General features: G+C 40.4%; 1 protein-coding gene across 1 annotated transcript in view; it reads right to left on the reverse strand.

Annotated features, from left to right (window-relative positions):
* Positions 1-17614, reverse strand: part of DCDC1 (doublecortin domain containing 1) — an 807587-nt gene that overhangs the window by 767042 nt on the left and 22931 nt on the right. Inside the window, exons 2-5 of the mRNA XM_054969981.1 lie at positions 15881-16017; positions 6742-6996; positions 4784-4943; positions 4207-4369 (exon numbers count right to left, since the gene is read on the reverse strand). Of these exons, the coding sequence (XP_054825956.1) occupies positions 4207-4369; positions 4784-4943; positions 6742-6996; positions 15881-16014 (712 nt within the window). The 5' untranslated portion in view covers positions 16015-16017. The remainder of the gene's footprint in view (positions 1-4206; positions 4370-4783; positions 4944-6741; positions 6997-15880; positions 16018-17614) is intronic.

Here is a 17614-nt window from a genome sequence, read left to right on the forward strand (position 1 = left end):
GAGAGGAGAGTCTTGAGGCACATGATTTCTTAACTGTGGTTAAAATGCAGTTAGCATTACATCTGCACTGCATCAGTCTATGAGAAGTCAAGACTGTCAAGTCAGAAAAGCTCTAAAAATTAATTCAGTGAAACGTTCTAGATGGGACCTGATTTTTCCAACACTGCAATTCTTTATTATACTTCAAAACAGGTAAACATTATTGAATAAAAAATTGACAAGATGAAGCCTTGGGTAAGTTACTATACAGACACAAAAAAAGAATCTAGAGTCATTTAAAGAAACTGCTAGTTAAAATATCTAAAGCAAAAAGTAGTTAAGGCAGTACATTAAAGACAGATGATATAACCGTTATTCATATGTAGAAACGTCAGAGTGTAATAAAAACCAATAGCAACAAGTGCTGAGTAGAATGACTGTAATGAATACTCAAATGCATTTTCATATTTTATGTTCAAATCATAAAAAGGTGTAGTTACCAAATAAACAATTCTGCTGTGATTTAAGTTAGATGGTTACTTCAGAGTTCAGACTTGAGCTGCAAACTTTTTGCATGATGAGCATTCTCAAGATACATGCATGATTACTTCATTAAGCACATGCTTTTACTTGTTTAAGAGGTCTCTTTGATTTTCCACAGTATAATGCATGTATGTTTTTGTATTTGCCCAATCAAGACTTTGTATCAAGCTCTTTGGCAAAAATCCTGTGCTTATTATTCTAGCGTTTCTGAAGTATTTTTCTAATGAACTTTCCCACTTTGATTTACACTGCAGTTGAATGCCAAAGTTAAGCAGATTTTAAACCTAGCATGTTTTAATACTTTTGTCTGAAATATATAATAGAATGGACTTCGCTATACTATGTTCAATGCATTTTGTCACTGACTTCAGTGTACCTAGAAGGATGTAACTTTGCTTATGATGGTACTGTGAATGTCAATTGAAAGGTAAAGTTCATTTAATGTCACAAAAACAAAGTGGGATCTGAGCTATCTGAGTTCTATCTTAGTACTCAAAATATAATTTACAACAACAGCCAAATCAGCAGCACTCCTACCCCATTTGGAGCTTGAAGAATAGAACCCAGTATTTTTTTAATACCTTTATAGGTAGGCAATAACTACACTCATCATCCCACTTGCCATTTTTATGACAGTGTAGTATACAAGATTTTCATATGACTTATCTTAGACCAGAACAAGATGTTATGGTGGCCATGGGTCCAACCCATGTCTGCCAACACCATTTTAGAGAAGAATTTAGCCACTTAATAGGACCTATAGCAAGGCCACACCAGGTGATCTTATTCCTCCTTTTCCCGTGCTGTTTCAGCCCTTTAAAAGGCACCAGGAAGGATAACTGCCCAGTGCCACCGGCCTTATCAGGATTGGGCAATTTTAAATGGGCTAAATTCTCCTCTAAAATGGTCAAATTCGCCTCTTAAAATGTCAGTAATATCTAGTTTGGCCCTCAGTAATTGCTACAACACTGTAAGGTAAATCAACATTAATAAAACTGGCAAACTGAAGCCAAGATAATAGTGTTTTGCCTAAACAATCTAATGAATTTGGAGTGAAGTGAAATTTGAACCAGGGGCTTCCTGCCTCAGAAGTCAAACTCTTAATCATTACATACCAACTCTATATGCTTGCAGCATAGCAGGGCTGACAATGTCTTTTAATTAGATCTTAAATTTAGATTCATGTTAGGTAACCAATAAACAAATAACTCTTCATCTTTCAGTCTGACTCTATTTTTGTACTCTTCCTACAAGATATATTTTACCAAATAATTACTACTATTTTCCTATTTTCCTACTATTTTTGCTGCACATACTCTAAAATGGTATGTTGCAGTAATAGGTTTGTTAAGAATATTTTGACATCTATAACCCGGGAAAAATGTTTTCTTGAGAATGTTTCAAAATTATTTTTGGAATGTGTTTAAATTATTTGAGACAAATCAGTAATGGAATTAAACTTAAAAACCAGATTGTAAAACGACCTGCTGGATACTCTTGGTGGGTCTTCTATGCATATCAGTGACTTTTTCCTGTAATACTTACCCTAGCAAAGCCCTTTTAATGGCCACACAATATGTTACACTGTGCCCAACCTCACCTACTCTTTCTTTTCTCAAAAGACAAGGCACATCTGCCACCTGCTCTAGTCTGAGTCCCAGAAACAACTGTCGAGCAGCAAAAAGATTGATTATCAGTCAAATACTATTGCACTACACCAGATTTTGGTAGGTTAAGCTTGCTGATCCAGCAAGAGTTGGTGTGAAATTTTCAGCAATGTGTGCCAACATTTTGGTGCTAAAGGAACAGCAGTGCGTGATATGATGAAACACAGCCAAAAGATGAAGACAAAGCAGAGAAGTTTATTGTTGGGCACGATAAAGAAAGAAAGAAATGCTTAATGAATTTGAAAATGCGGTCAAATATGCCTCAGAAAAAGTAATAATGCCTTACACAAGCTATTCCAATGGCTATACAAAATTATTAGAATATTATGTTTAGCTAATAACTCCTACTATATAAGACAAAGTGAATATTGATTATTGCTGTTTACTTGTCAGAACAACAGACAATTCACTGTTTCTATATGAACTAAGAAAATGACAAAAAGATTTTTGTCTAAATTTATTCCCCTTATTGAGCTAATTGACTAAAACATATTCAATGGATCATTTGAACTGTATTCAAGGAGATTGTCATATCATTTGTAATACTGCACTACATACATAATTCATGAGTTATGGCAAATATAATTTTTCCAAAAGAAGAAATAAATGTGTATTATATGGTTCAACTAGTGGAATAAATAATATTAAATGTTTTCCTTTCAAAATGTTTATATATAATATGGTTTTTTCTTTAAAAGGGGTACTTAGGAGCAGTTAGATGTTATTCTTCCCTTATTGTATGAAACAATTACTATTTTTGAGCATCATTTGCTCATCTTACAATAATCTGTTTCTTTACTCTAAATTCTTCCCATATTTTCCTATGAGCAATCAACATTCAAAGCATAAACATTTCAACACAATTTTTCCCAGAAATGATAACAGCCTTCAGTATAACACATTCCTTTTTATAACATATTTTACAGAGGTGGCTCAAACCCTTTTTCTGACTAAATAAGAATGAAGAATATTTCTGCTGTTTTTTATTAAAATGTAAATGTAATTGTAACTGCTACAGAAAATCTAGAACAGTACTATTTTGGAGCTATAAACCATAAAAATCAGCACATTAGATAAAAACTTTGTTTTACCCTGGTAACAGAATCTTCTTTATACTACTTAGTATTTTAAAGTGTAAAATATTATGTAAGATAAGAGATTTTATTTGGTGGTATTAATAGTATGGCATTTAAGGTATTTGTTAATTAAATCCATCTTAATGTATTTCATAATTTTGTTAATATTCAACAAAAATATAATTCAGCTAAATTCTGATAAGTCTAAATATTACACCGCAATATTTTATTACATGGTTTTGAAAGTCATGCACCACTTTGTACCAAGATGCACTATTTATTCAATCTGGTAGAACATTGTAAAAAAAAAATCTGTTTTTTTTTAATGACATTAGCAGCAGCATAAAATTTTAAACTCTGTTCTTGTGATCTGAAAACATATGAAACGAATTAGTGATATGAGACAGTATATTCAGAGATTATGCTTCAAAAGAGAACTTTAACTGTCATAATTTAACATTAAAAGAGGTGCATATACATTTATGGAAAACTTCAGAATGAATATATCACATTGTTGCATAAACAGTCTGATAATTATTTTAATGCTGTTTCTTAATAAAGGTCGTATGACTAAATTAATAAAGCACTCACACTCTGAACTATTATTTTTGCTAGTGTAATAAGCCTAATGAATTGTGTCTGTTAGATGTCAGTGAAACTAAACAGTAAATTCAATAACCTCTGATATAATTTATTATATTTTCACCATTTAACCTCCTGCAGGCTCCCTAATGTCTATTCAGATCTATATTAAATTAAGCACCAATGCTAATGAAGGGCAATAAACATGGCTGTCAGTAGATTTTTCTTTCATTAAGCACATTATCTTCTTACTGAGCTGTAAATGAGTAAACATTAGTTTTGTTAAACCAGGCAAAAAGACAGGATGAAAATCATTTTTAATTGCACCCCTTAAGCCACTGACTGTGACATTTTTTTACCTTTAATTTTTTTGAATGGATTTGAAAAGGGCTCTCCTGTTGAAATATAAACGTCAGCATCATGGGGTATGTCTATAGCATCGAGTGCTTCAGTACCGTCTGCCAAGAAGACTCGTCGTGCAGCCATATTCAGCTTCAGCTTTTCAGTACACTCTTCCAGCAGCTAAAAGAATACAAAAAGGTAAGGGGAAAAGGATTAAAATTTTACTCCGCTAAATCGTTTAGTCAAGAATCAAATCTTTAAAATGCAGGTCTAATATATTTGCTTGTACGCAGTATATGTGCATCCATCTGCTGAATATTGTCTAGCAATGTTATCATCTGATAACATGATGAAACAGTAACCATGATAAATAAAACACATATTTATGCATAATCTAATCTTGCTGTTTTCTGGATTTTATATCCCACAGTAAATTGAAATTTTGGTGTTTTACATGGATAGGGTTTAAGGTAAAAATGCAGTAACCATATACATGCATAACTTTGAAGTGTTTCATTTCATAATAAAAATGGCCTTTTTGTTGAGAAAACCATGTTGAAGACTACTACCTACAAAAATTATGTTAACACTTACCAGTTTAATGGAAGGTGCCACAGCAACTTTAGCAAATACGTTTAGTGTACCATTCTGAAAAGCAGTTACTCGGAGTATCCATGGCTGCTGTTTTAAAAGGTGGCACACTTCAGAGGCCTTCTGGGCGAAATGGAATTTCGAGCAAGGAAACTGTAAACATCTGTTGCAAAACAATTCCAAATTTGTTCCATTAGCTGGTTTTTAGCGGTTTACATTTTAGACTCTCCATTATTATTCAGCTTATAATTTTAAAATAAAAAGTAGTGTTCTATAAATATACTAAACACTGCAAATGACAAAGTCCATTTGTCTATAATATTAACAGTATCACCTTAAGCAGAATTATTCCTTTCAAAGTCTGTTGACTTCAATGGACTTAGAACAGTAACAGTATTTGCAATTATCAATCTTACAGTGCAAACCTATTCAGGGTTACTCCAGTCTAAGCCCATTTAAGTCAGTGGGCTTAGACTGGAATAACTCTGCATTGGATTGCACTATTAGAGATTTAAACTTATATGATTCCACTTAAACTTTACAATTCCATCTTCATGATGTAACTAATACATTCTACAGCTAAATATAATGGTTTCCTTGTAATTCTGATTTCCTCGTGTCCTTTTTTAAAAATTTTAAATGCCTAAAACTTTTTAACTTATGCTGTTTTATCTGTATTTACTTGGAAATACATTTAACTGTGTTCGGTAGGGCTTACTTTAAAGTATATAGACACAGGTTTGCTGTCATAGTCCCATTGAAATGGAAGTGTATTAATACCATGATCTTAGAAATAAAAGCTATAACCAGAAAAATGTTTATTTAAATATTCTGTCAAATGGTTGAAATTTAGATTTCTAAGTGGTCACAATTTTCTATAGGATTTGTGCATGCTCCTGGTTTTTGTGACTTTCTACGCAATAGGCTTATTGTGCAATAAATGTGTCTTTGTCACATATTTGTAGCACACCATGAAGAAAATGACTATTCTTCTGTTGTACCATGATTCTATCTAAATGTATTTCTTTGGTTGCTGCATCATTCCAATGCTTCATAGCCACTTCTTCAGTATTCATGAGCAATTCTCTTTTTTAAAATGTGGCATATAGCAAAAGGTCTCCCTCCAATTTTATGCTTATTTTTATGTTTTGGCAGGGCTTTTTTTCTGGTGGTACAGTGAACATCATAAGTATCAGCACCTCTTTTTTAAAGAAAAAAACCCCACATTTTGGGAAGCTGAGTGCTCCCTACTATAATTCATCTACGATTTTTTTATAAAGGTAGGTGCAAACATCCAAACACCTAATTTCTTTAGCCATGCTATCCTGCCATCTATTTTCTGAGGATATCGTTATACTAACACTAGATCAGCAATTGTGGAAGAATTGTGTAAAAAACAAATGGAACACAGATGATGTGGAAAGGGCCACTCTTGATGGTGCTTATTTATTAATAAGTCTCAATGATTTCATTGGAACTCACTTCCACATATCAACCATATTTCAGCTGCTTGGATGTGTTTCAAATCCTATAAACAGACACATTCTAATATCCTACTGTTAAGTGAAACAAATTTCCTACATTGGAAACATTTCTATACTGGAAAAAATATGAAAGCTGCATGCAGATCATTATGCAATGATGGAGCTATTTCTTCGGAACATGCACTGGGATGGCATAATAGGCCCTTTATTGGTAAGCAACATAAATGTAAAACATAATAAAGTTGACATGGTCTCCATGGTTTTTCACCCGCAGAAGAAATTCTCAGGGTTTTTTTCATATTTAAAGCTGACATGGGAATGAGTAAAATCACAAAGTGCCATAAATCTTAATAAATAGTGAGCTGTCTTTTATTATATGTTTAAGGCTGTCATTTGAATCATCATTACTGATCCAGTTGAAAGGGGACAGGGCACCAACAGTCATAGTTAAAAGCAACATGGAACAGCTTTGATTACCTTAGCTGACCTGGTGGAGCACTGACAGGTCTGTTTCTCTTGGATGATGATATAAGACAGAAATTGTTTGTACTATTTGATTTGTTGCTAACTAGTTCTGATATTCTATCACTGCTCTGAACTGATTTTATTTGATGTGGGAGACCATCTTGAAGTCCTGACCTTCCTGATACTACTGATGATTGCAGGTGACTTTTAGGGCCAAGCAGAAGCTTCCTTTGCCTTTCTTCAGAATTTTTAGAGAAGGGGCATTTTCTGCAAAGAAAAAGAATATGAAGGTCTTTCAGTAGGATTTAATAACTCCATAAAACTAAAGGAAAATGGGAAATGATGTCATGCACAAATGCTTGTGCATTAATTAAAACAAGAGAGCAATTGCGAAGAGAAGAAATATAATAAAGTATTAAGAAACTGACACAACAAATACAATACAAATACAAGTTAAATAAAAGAGAAGTGTTCATCGTACACTTCAGTTGTTTTTAAATAAATGCATCTTATTGTGATGAGCTAAACTTAATATATATATATATAAATAGTAACCTCTACAGATGGGCACAAACCGAAATATGAACCAAGGTTTGTCATGAACTGAACCAGTTCGAGGTTTGCAAAACAGCAGTTTGTCAGGGTGCATTTTTGACAAACCGTGATGAACAGCTATGATTTTTACAGCAGTTCGTATGGTTCATATTTCGGTTCATGATTTCAGACAGCCTGGCACCAATCAATATATACCCTAGGCAATGGGGGGATGGACATCTGCAGACCTTTTGCAGCCCTGGGAACACCAATGATAGCTCTCCAGAGCTTGATAGGCAGCTCTGGCTGCAAACCAGAGAGCTCCCATTCTGCTTTATGAGAGCAAGAAGTATATAACACCCAGCTCTCAGGTGAGTGGTTTCACTTTCCAGCAGGCAGTTAAAGAGGGAGGAACTGCAGCCGAATTTTCAGTCAGAGAGGGAGGTACTTGGAGCTTGTGCTGGAGATTCAATTATATATTAGACTGATTAACAGTCTTATTCGTATTTGGAGCATCTGTCCCAGCTGAGAAGGTCCCTGTGGTGGTCTCTGTGGTAGAGCCAGCCTCAAGGCCCAAGCCTAGTGGGTTCCTCGGCTGAGGGTTCCTCTTTAGAGCACCATGAAAGTTAGAGTGAGGGGCAATGGTGGTTGTAGGGGGAAGAAGTCCCATGCTTGTCCTGCTGGCCCACTGGTGCCCAGCACTAGTGGAGGGTCTCAGAGCCTCTTTTTCAAGATCCACTTGTGGGGATGGAGGAGGAGGCAGAAGACTTGTCAGCATTGCCAGAGGAAGAGCAGCTGCTAAAACTTTTGGAAGAGGAGGAGGGATCTCAGGGTGCATCTGGGGGTCTTGGAGAAAAATTCAGTTCCTCCACATCCCAACCTCTTGAGGCTGTGCCCGCCTGCAGTCCACCCCTTCTTGGTCCTTCTCCCCATCTGGCCACACACATTGGCAGCTAAGCCTCCCTCCCTGTCCCCATTTCAGGCCCACACTTTGGCAGCACTTCCTAACCCTCTCCAATGACCCCTGTGAGGTGTGTTGTCAGGCCTGCAATGCACTGGTGCGTAGGGGCTTGGATCCAAAGCACCTGTCGTCCACCGCCCTCTGCAGGCATCAGCAGAAGCACCACCCGAGTCAATTGCCTTTGGAGCAAGGAGAACCATCCAGTGGGGGGAGGAAGAGGGCTTCTGCACAGGGAGACGGGGGAGGGGAACAGGAGTCCACCCTGAGGAAGAAGAAGACTCGCACCGAGGTTGCTGTGGGTGAGAGTGGAACTTCCAGACAGGCAACCATTCAGGAGGTTGTTCCCTCAGGGTTGGTGGCACTGCCAAGTAAAAGAAATAGGGGGAAGGGCTAAGGAGGCAGGCACTCGTGTGGTGGTGGAGATAATTGCCCTGGACAGAGTACCTTTGTCTGTTGTGGAGGGTGTGGGCTTTTGGCAGGCGCTGCATCATTTCATACCATGCCCTCACAGCAAAATGTTAGCTGGCGAGTCTTGCCCTCCATCTAACAAGAACTCCAGAGTACAAGGGTGGACAGTGCACTTCATGGCGGACCTATGGAGCAGCCATCCACATGGCTACTTCACCCCCACTGCCCACTGGTGGCAACTAGAGGACCTCTGGACCATCAGGGAAATATCAGGGCCCCAGGAGGAGGGGACAGCTTTGGCACTGGGCTACAGAGTGGTTCTTCTTCAGGTGCAGGGGATGGATGAGGTCCACATGGGGAGGAACATTGCTGCCATGATCACAACTGGACTGAGGGAATGGGCGCCCGTGGGTGATGTTGTCCATGGCTACATGTTCAAGGAAGCCAGTAGAAACATGGTGGCAGCCCTGAATGCCATGTCCCTTGAGGGCATTGTCTGCCTGGCACACAAGCTGCACCTGGTCATGAGGGACGCTCTCGGGCTGGGTAGTACCATCAAGTGTACCTGGGACCAAGGAATGTTGGACATATGCACCTTTTTGGACAGCTACCAGCGTCTGGCTGCCCACTTTCCCCGCAGCATTCATTCTTCCCACCAGCTGCACAAGAAGCAGGGGGAGGAGGGGTATCCCAAGCACCAGCTCTTCCAAGACATGCTCACCCACTGGAACTCCACCTACGTAATGATAGCTCATCTGGTGGAGCAAAAAAATGTGGTGCAGGATATCATGTCCTCTGTGCCCATTTTGCAGGAGGGAGAAAAGCTCGGCATTAGCTTCACAGACTGGCTAGCCCTCTCCCAAATGGTCTGTGTCCTGAAGCCATTTCAGGAAACCAAGGACTTCCTCTACTACATAGCCAGCCTGGGGCAAGCCATCCCCCTGATCCCCGAGCTGGACTGGACACTGGCCAAAGAACTGGAGCAAGGAGAAGCCCTTCTCCCCAGGGTCAGGGACATGGTAAGGAGGTTGCAGGCAGTTGTGCAAGAGGGGGTATACAGACTGGCCTGCATTTGCAACCCCCGTATAAAGGGCAGCATCACCATGCACAACACTGAGCTCCAGCAATGGAAGCAGGACCTCTGTAGAGAGGCATAGCTGTTCCAAGTAAAATGATCTGGCCAGAGGGAAGATTATTGGAGGAGGAGAAGGAGGTGGATGAGCCAAGCGCCTCAGGTCATGAGAGCCCACCTAACAAGGACCCCAACACACACACTATTGGTGAGTGAGCTGGGAGGTTGGCAGCATTGGGGAGGCCAAGTATACCCTTGCGGATGACTTGGTGGAGGTGATAATGCGAGAGTACCTTGTCGAGCCCCCTGAGGCCCTGACTTCAATCCCCTGGAATAATGGCTATGCAAAGCTGCCATCTGGCTGGACTTGTCATCTGTGGCCATGAACATCCTCTCCTGCCCCCACACCAGTGTCCAGAGTGAATGGGGAATTCTCCCTCCTGAGAGACCTCCTCTATTCCTGCGGCTCATGCCTGGACTCGGCCCAGGTGGATCAATTGTCCTTCATAAAGGTCAACCTTCCCCTGCTGGGTTGCTCCTACCTGGATCTTGGGGAGGTATCAGGGCTCTGAGCCACCTCAGTCTCTGTGGCACCACCAGCCTCAGGGACCAAGCCTAGTGGCTTCCTCAGCTGAGGGCTCTTCCAAACAGCATCTGTCCTCGCTAGGAAGCTGCCTGGGAGGTATGTCAGTGCTCTGACCCCACGCTGGTCTCTGTGGTACTGTCAGCCTCAGGGGCCAAGCCTAGTGAGTTCCTTGGCTGAGGGCTCTTCTTTAGAGCACCTGTCCCGGATGGGAAGGTGCCTGGGGGGGGGCAGATCAGGGCTCTGACCCCAGCCCGGTGTCTGTGGCACCATCAGCCACAAGGTCCAAGCCTAGTGGATTCCTTGCCTGAGGGCCAACACAGTGCTGCCTTACTAAACAAAACACCTATTAGCACCATGTAGGTTAGAGTGGGGGGCAAGACTTGGACTGCCAAACAAAAAGAATAGGGGGAGGGCTCAGGAGGCAAACACTTGTGTAGTGTCTGAGATTATTGCCCTTTATGGACCAACTTTGTCCATTGTAGAGGGTGTCGGCTTTTGCCAGGTGCTGCGTCATTGCACATCCCGGTATACTATCCCCTCACGGCGGGCCATTGGTTGTCCTTGCCACTTGCGGACACACCCCACTACAAGGGGAATTTTAACCGCCTTCCCTATGGGTGGGGAAGGCTTTCCCCATGGCCACCCCACTGGGAAGATTTCCGTTTCCCCAAGGTCTCCTTCCCCCCAGGGTTAACCTCCCCTCATAGATCACCTCTGTCTTTTCCTGTCCAACAATATTCCTGTCTCCCCAAAGAACATCTACTCCTTCCCCCAAAGATTAACCTCATCTCATAGATTGTTTCTGTCCTCCTGTCCTTTAAAAGAATATTCCTGTCTCCCTAAGAACATCTCCTTGACTATCACCTCAAAGAGTGCTTCTGTCCCCGTTCCAGGCCCAGAGCAGATTAGCTGGGCCCAGGGACTGTCATTCCACATTGGGGCCATCATTTTGTTCTCAGAGGAAGATTCTCTAACTCCATTCCATGATTTCATTCCACCTTTTCGGTGCTGCAATGTTTTTCAATGGAGCCAATGCAAGTCAATTGGCATTCGTGGCTCCCATTATATCTAATGGAACTTTCCTGGGGGCACTCATTTTGGGGGTCTATAACTCGGATATCCGAAATCCAATCTTTGCCAAACTTGGATGGTGGCTGGAGGAGAGCCTGCTGAAGACTCTTTGGGAGTTTGGCATTTCTGACTGTCAAGGAGGCCATTCTACAGCCTCTGGAAATAATGAACCATGAACCAGTTCATGTACCGGGGCAAGTTCGTGAAAGTTCATGGTTCGTGCAATGTGACGAACCACAAACCACCACGAACTGCCATTTTCCCGGTTCATGCCCATGTCAAGCAGCAAAATTGGGCTATTGATAGAAAAGACAGAGGTCTCTACCTATACCTGAGGCGTCTACCCTAGTATGCAGAAAGATATGACTTTGTAGATTACCCCAACCCCTTCACCGAGGTCTGATGATGCATGAATATAGTACAGGAACATGAAAAGTATCAGCTAAAGGAAAATATGAAGAATGAAAAATTAGCTTGCTCTGTTCTACACTGAACATTCTTTATGAGCTCAGGAAACATGCACAATTTTGTGACAGAGTGACACAACAAAACCAAAAATTCCTCATGCTTTTATGTTTTCATGTATGCAGAGGGGGCCAACAAAGATTTCTTTCATGAAGCATTTATGCCCTCAATGTTACACATAGGAAAAATATGCAAATACTTAGATGATCTACAGGTTCAGATGTCCAACATTTTGTAACTGTAATGCAATAGATAACAATGATTGAATAAAATACAGTAACAGAAACACTTAAACTGCTGAAAGCATGTGTTCATACTCCTATGCTATCTATTTTAAATATACGGGGACATTTTAATGTTGTTTTCACTTGTTGGTTCAGTTCAAGAGGATTACACAAAATCAGAATTAAATTTTAGTTCTCTCTAAGGTTACAAAGTACAATTTACTTAAAGGTGTAGACCAACTGATAGAACACTTTAAAGTTATCCAGTAATTAACAACCACAACAAATGTGTTGAATTCCGCTCCCCCACAAAAATATTTCCAAGTTTAAGCAAGCAGTAAAGGATTTCTGAGTTGTATATAGATTTTGAGTGCAATTCTAAACAGAGTTACTCTGAAATCAATAGGCTTAAACTAGAGTAAGTCTGCTTAGGATTGCAATGGTTAAGTTTTAGGCAGGAGGAAGCGAAACAGGCCAGTGGTACATGCAAAAGTTCATGAAAACTTAAAGGAGAAACTTTGTTGTATGACACAAGACTGGGATAAAACAAGAGAGAAAGACTCATCTGTTCAGTACTTTTCAGAAATTTTGAGAAAGTAGTTAAATGAAAATAACAAGAGCTAGGTTTAGCCTCTTGTATGATTTGGAAATGAATTGGAATAACTAAACTATAAAATTATATGACTTGAGCATATTAATAACAACCCCGTGAATTCAAGGATTACCATAACACTAAGATACTGAACAGACATGAACATGTAACATAGATTATAATGCTATTAAACATACTGGCTTGTAGCATAATTTTACTGCCTCCCTTTTGCAGCAGCTCAATATGCCCCTGAAATCCTTTTCTTGGTGGAGAGAGGACCTCCAGGAACAGGATTTCAAGGGGACATTTCAGGCTGCCAGAGGAGCGGGGGGACAGGAAAATTGCATTCTGTGGGAAGAAATGTTAATCTGGTCCACTCCCCACCCAATGACTACAAATGAACATGAAGCTGCTTTATGAGACCATGGGTCCATCTAGCTTAGTATTTTGACTTATAACAGCTGTCCAGGTTCCCAGGAACAGAAAGATCTTGCTAACACTTGCTACTTTAAAGTGTTTAAAGCCCTTTATGGACTAGGACCTGCTTATCTTCGAGACCTCCTTTCCCACTATGTCCCCCGTAGGGCCTTGCACTCTGTGGATAAGGAGCTTCTGGTGGTCCCCGGCCCATGGGACATTTATCTGGCCTTGACGGCCTGGTGGAATGTGCTCCTGATCAAGATCCAGGCCCTGCAGGACTTGTTACAGTTCTGCAGGGCTTGCAAAAAGGAGATGTTCTGCCAGGCCTTTGGTTGAGTGCCAGCTAAGTGAAATCAATGTGTTTAGACTGGAGTAACTCTGCTTAGGATTTCATTGTAAATCCTTTAAATATAGATATTAGGAACTGAATCTGAGACCGCTTGTCTGCAAGCTGTGTTCTACTACTGAGGCATATGCCTCTTAAACAAAAACACATTTAACAAGTTTACCTAATGTACTTGTCCACTGACTGGTCAAACATTGGCAATGGTATGCCTATTACTTGACTGAAGTCAAATATTTCATGAAGTCAAGAATAACACCGGGTAGGTATTTTTATTTCATTATAGTGTCATTCCTTAACAAGAGCACAAGTGAGGGGCTGCAGCAGCTGGGGTAAACATAGCAGCCTAGCATTATACTCCACTGAGGCCTCTCCCCTCACCAAATCCTGCACTCTCTAGGCTCCAACCCCCAAATCTCCAGGAATTTCCCAACCTGCACCTGGCAACTCTAGTGCACACCTTTGGAATTCTGACTAGACATGGGCACGATAAAAAAAAAATACCGATCAAGCTGATCATGGATCTGCGCTGGTGATGACCCGAGATCACCTATTTACTCCAATCAAGTCCCGTTTCCGATCTGGGATCTGGGATCTGGGATCGGAGGGGTGCCCCCCCACACACACACTTAGAGCAGATGGGGGGGAAAGTTTTTAACCCGGCGACAAGCCGCCTCCCCTCAGGGAGGGGAGGTTTTCACACACACACACACACACACACACACACACACTTAGAGCAGGGGGGGAGTTTTTAACCCAGTGACGTACCGCCTCCCCTCAGGAAGGGGACGTTTTCTCACACACACACGCATGCACTTAGAGCAGGGGGGGAGTTTTTAACCCATCCCTGCCTCTCCAAATAGAGAGACAGCCCGTCAACAAGTTTCAGTCAGCTTTTTAAAAAAAGCAGGGATAGAATCCTCCATTCCTCCCCACCTGATTTTAAAAGCAAGCAGCCAGTCTTCCAAAAGCATATTTTAAACAGGAAGAAAGTAAAACCAGGATCCACACGGATCCTCGCGGATCCTATGGTTTTTTAAATAGGAAAAACACAAATGAAACATCAAATCACATATCACAGCCAGGTCCACAGACTGAAATATAAAAAACACAGATCCAAAAATATTTGGCGCTGCCACGGTGTAAAAACATGAATCTGAGACACAGATCCTCATAAATTCATATGATTTTTACATTGAAACAAAACAAAAAGGCTGTCATATTTTAGATCTTTTGGTCCTGTTTGTGGCATTGGACATGATCTGGGACAGTATACACTCCCGCTCAGCTCCTCTGAGCCCTCTATTTACCATTGACCCACTGGGCTGAGAAACCAGGAGGAGAGAGAGATCTCTTTTCAGTGTTAACTCTTTCAACACACTGAATGAACTCAGGATGGAGCGCAAAACAGCTTCAGTTGATAGCTGCTCTCAAAGCCAGGGGTTTTTGTTTTCATTCAGTGCGTTGAAAGAGTTACCACTGAGAAGAGATCTCTTCTCAGTGTTAACTCTTTCAACGCACTGAATGAACTCAGGACGAGAGGAGCGCAAAACAGCTTCTGCTGATAGCCATGCTCAAAGCCAGGGGTTTTTGTTTTCTCTCTCTCTTAACCCCTTCCTTTCCCAATCACTTTGCTTATATTTTTCTCAGGAAGCCACCTTTTCACTCACAACTGTTTGCTTTTCCTTGCTAGGGGAAATATTATCAAGTTTCAAACAGAGCTCAGGCATTCCCCTGCCTCCGTTGCCAGGGGAATAGATTGTTGGCGCCTGAATGTCTAGCTTCCCGATCCTATCACGATCGCCCCGTCCAGCCCCCTCCCGACCACTGGATCGTTTGCGGTGGAAGACAACAATCCACCAGGTCCCGATTGCGTGAATGCCATTATCGTGGGGTTTTTTTATCGTAATGCAGATCGTGCCCATCTCTAATTCTGACACAGTGTGGTAGGTGTAACCAAAAATGGCTGCCATAGGAGGTGGATATGCAAGGTTTGTCCAAAAGCACCTTAAAGACCAACAAGTTTTCCAGGGTATAAGCTTTCAAAAGTCAAGCTGCTTTTGTGAGATTCAAGTAGGAACGGAGATGTGAGACTTTATATCCTAATCAGAAGGTGTAATTGTAATACATACTATGGTATTGTAAGATAAAAGCTGAAGAGAAAGGCAATTCAGTGAATCATTCTTATTTATCAAAGCTTTACCTGGGATTAAATGTTATGATAATTCATTACAGTTCTTAAAAAGTTAATTACATGGTTTCATAGTAACAATAAACTAATTTGTTTTTGTAATTAGCAAGATGCTGATGATTTAAGTATCTGATTTGTTATTCTAATCAAGTTAATGGTTAAAAATTCCTGACCATTATGTGACAATATTTAACCAAATCTTTTTTTGATTAGTAAAATGCTTAATCCTATCACAAAGTTGTTACACTGACAGAAATGAAACTAGGTTGAAAATACTCACATACTTTTTTATTGCTGTCGTTTTTACACTGCTTTGATATGATGATGATTGTGAAGCTGAAACTCTGTCATCTCTTTCTGATGTTTCAGACCACAGAACATGAGTTGAATTAGCACTTTCTGTTTTGCTATTTTCCATTTCCTGCTTAGTAAAAATAAAGAAAGCAAAATACCAAATAGTTTCTGTATCATCTTGCTGTCTTATATCTTTAGCTTGATGTTATGGGATAAGCTGAGGTGCTGCTGGACATTCAGAATCCTGGAGGATCATAGGATTTAATGCTCCCATAATCAAATTTACATATATATATAAAACTAGCACACCAAAGAAAAAGCTAGGCTACAGACCTCTCCACTGAGACCTCAGATTTCCACCACCACCACCACCACCACCAGAACAACACTCGATTTATATACCGCCCTTCAGGATGACTTAACACCCACTCAGAGTGGTTTACAAAGTATGTTATTATTATCCCCACAACAAAACACCCTGTGAGGTGGATGGGGCTGACAGAACTAGAAGCTGTGACTGACTCAAGGTCACCCAGCTGGCTTCAAGTGGAGGAGTGAGGAATCAAACCCGGTTCTTAACCACTATACCAACTGGCTCTCAGACAGGGAGATTGTTATGCAGGGAAATATTCAACTTTGATCTTCTGCTAGCATTCTCAAGTAATGAGGTTCAAGGAAGACCATGCAAGTTCTCTGTATCAGCCCTTAGCATCCTGAGTATACACCAACTCTACCCCACCTAAAGTTTTGATGTAGTAGCAGTCATCAGAAAATGTACTTTCAGAATCTTTCCTCATCCCTTTATGACACAGCTATGCTACCCAAGGGGAGAAGTTACTTGGGCCAGTACAGTGTAAGACCTCGAAGCCAGTACTTGTGTAAGACCTTGAGGTTCTATAATAAGGATTGCCACCCAAAAGATATAATGGGGAAGTGATTTCAGGCTGAGAAAGGAGGTGGGGTACTGAACTCTTTCCCTTTATAATCCCCCCTACCTTCTGGCTACTTTGCTCTCAGCTATGCTCTGAAGCAAGCCCCTGCAAGAGAAAAGCAGCTTGGAAAAACAATTTGAAGAGCAAGGGCGTGCAAGGGATGGTTTTAGTACCTTCTTTCTACTTGCCTCTTATTTACTTTAAGAAATGCACCACATTCCTCTTTATACCAGTTCAGCACAACATATGTCAGGTCATGCCACTATTATACAAGATCTCTAATTTTTTTCTTGAGATTCTCTTTAAGGCTAAGATTGTAGACAAGCATCATTGATATCAATAAATAAGAGTATTTCCAAATGATCCTAGAAAACTTTCTGCTACTATAATGCAAAACTTGCATGAAAGACAATGGGAATTTTACCTTATTTCAGAAAGGGATCCAAAGATAATGATTGGCAACACACAGTTACAGACATGTCCAGTGTTAAATTGTAAGGGTTAAATATAATGAAAGACATTCAGGGAACTGTAAATGACCTGCTATTTATATCTGGCAAAATATGTTTATATTTTTAAAAAGAAACTAAATCACAAGACAAATGTTAAGAATGTCAGAATTATTTCATATTTTCTGAAGAGAATATGTGCATCAAAGCCAATTAGCCCAGTGCCCCCTTCTCACAAACACATGGGAATAAGCCCAATTATCTTGAAAAAGCCAATTAAAAATAAAATGGATAATCTTAATATCCAAACTTATAATAATCTTTTGATAATTACTTTTCTCAC

Source organism: Eublepharis macularius, chromosome 2 (genome assembly GCF_028583425.1).
Source record: "Eublepharis macularius isolate TG4126 chromosome 2, MPM_Emac_v1.0, whole genome shotgun sequence".
Classification (NCBI taxonomy): domain Eukaryota; kingdom Metazoa; phylum Chordata; class Lepidosauria; order Squamata; family Eublepharidae; genus Eublepharis; species Eublepharis macularius.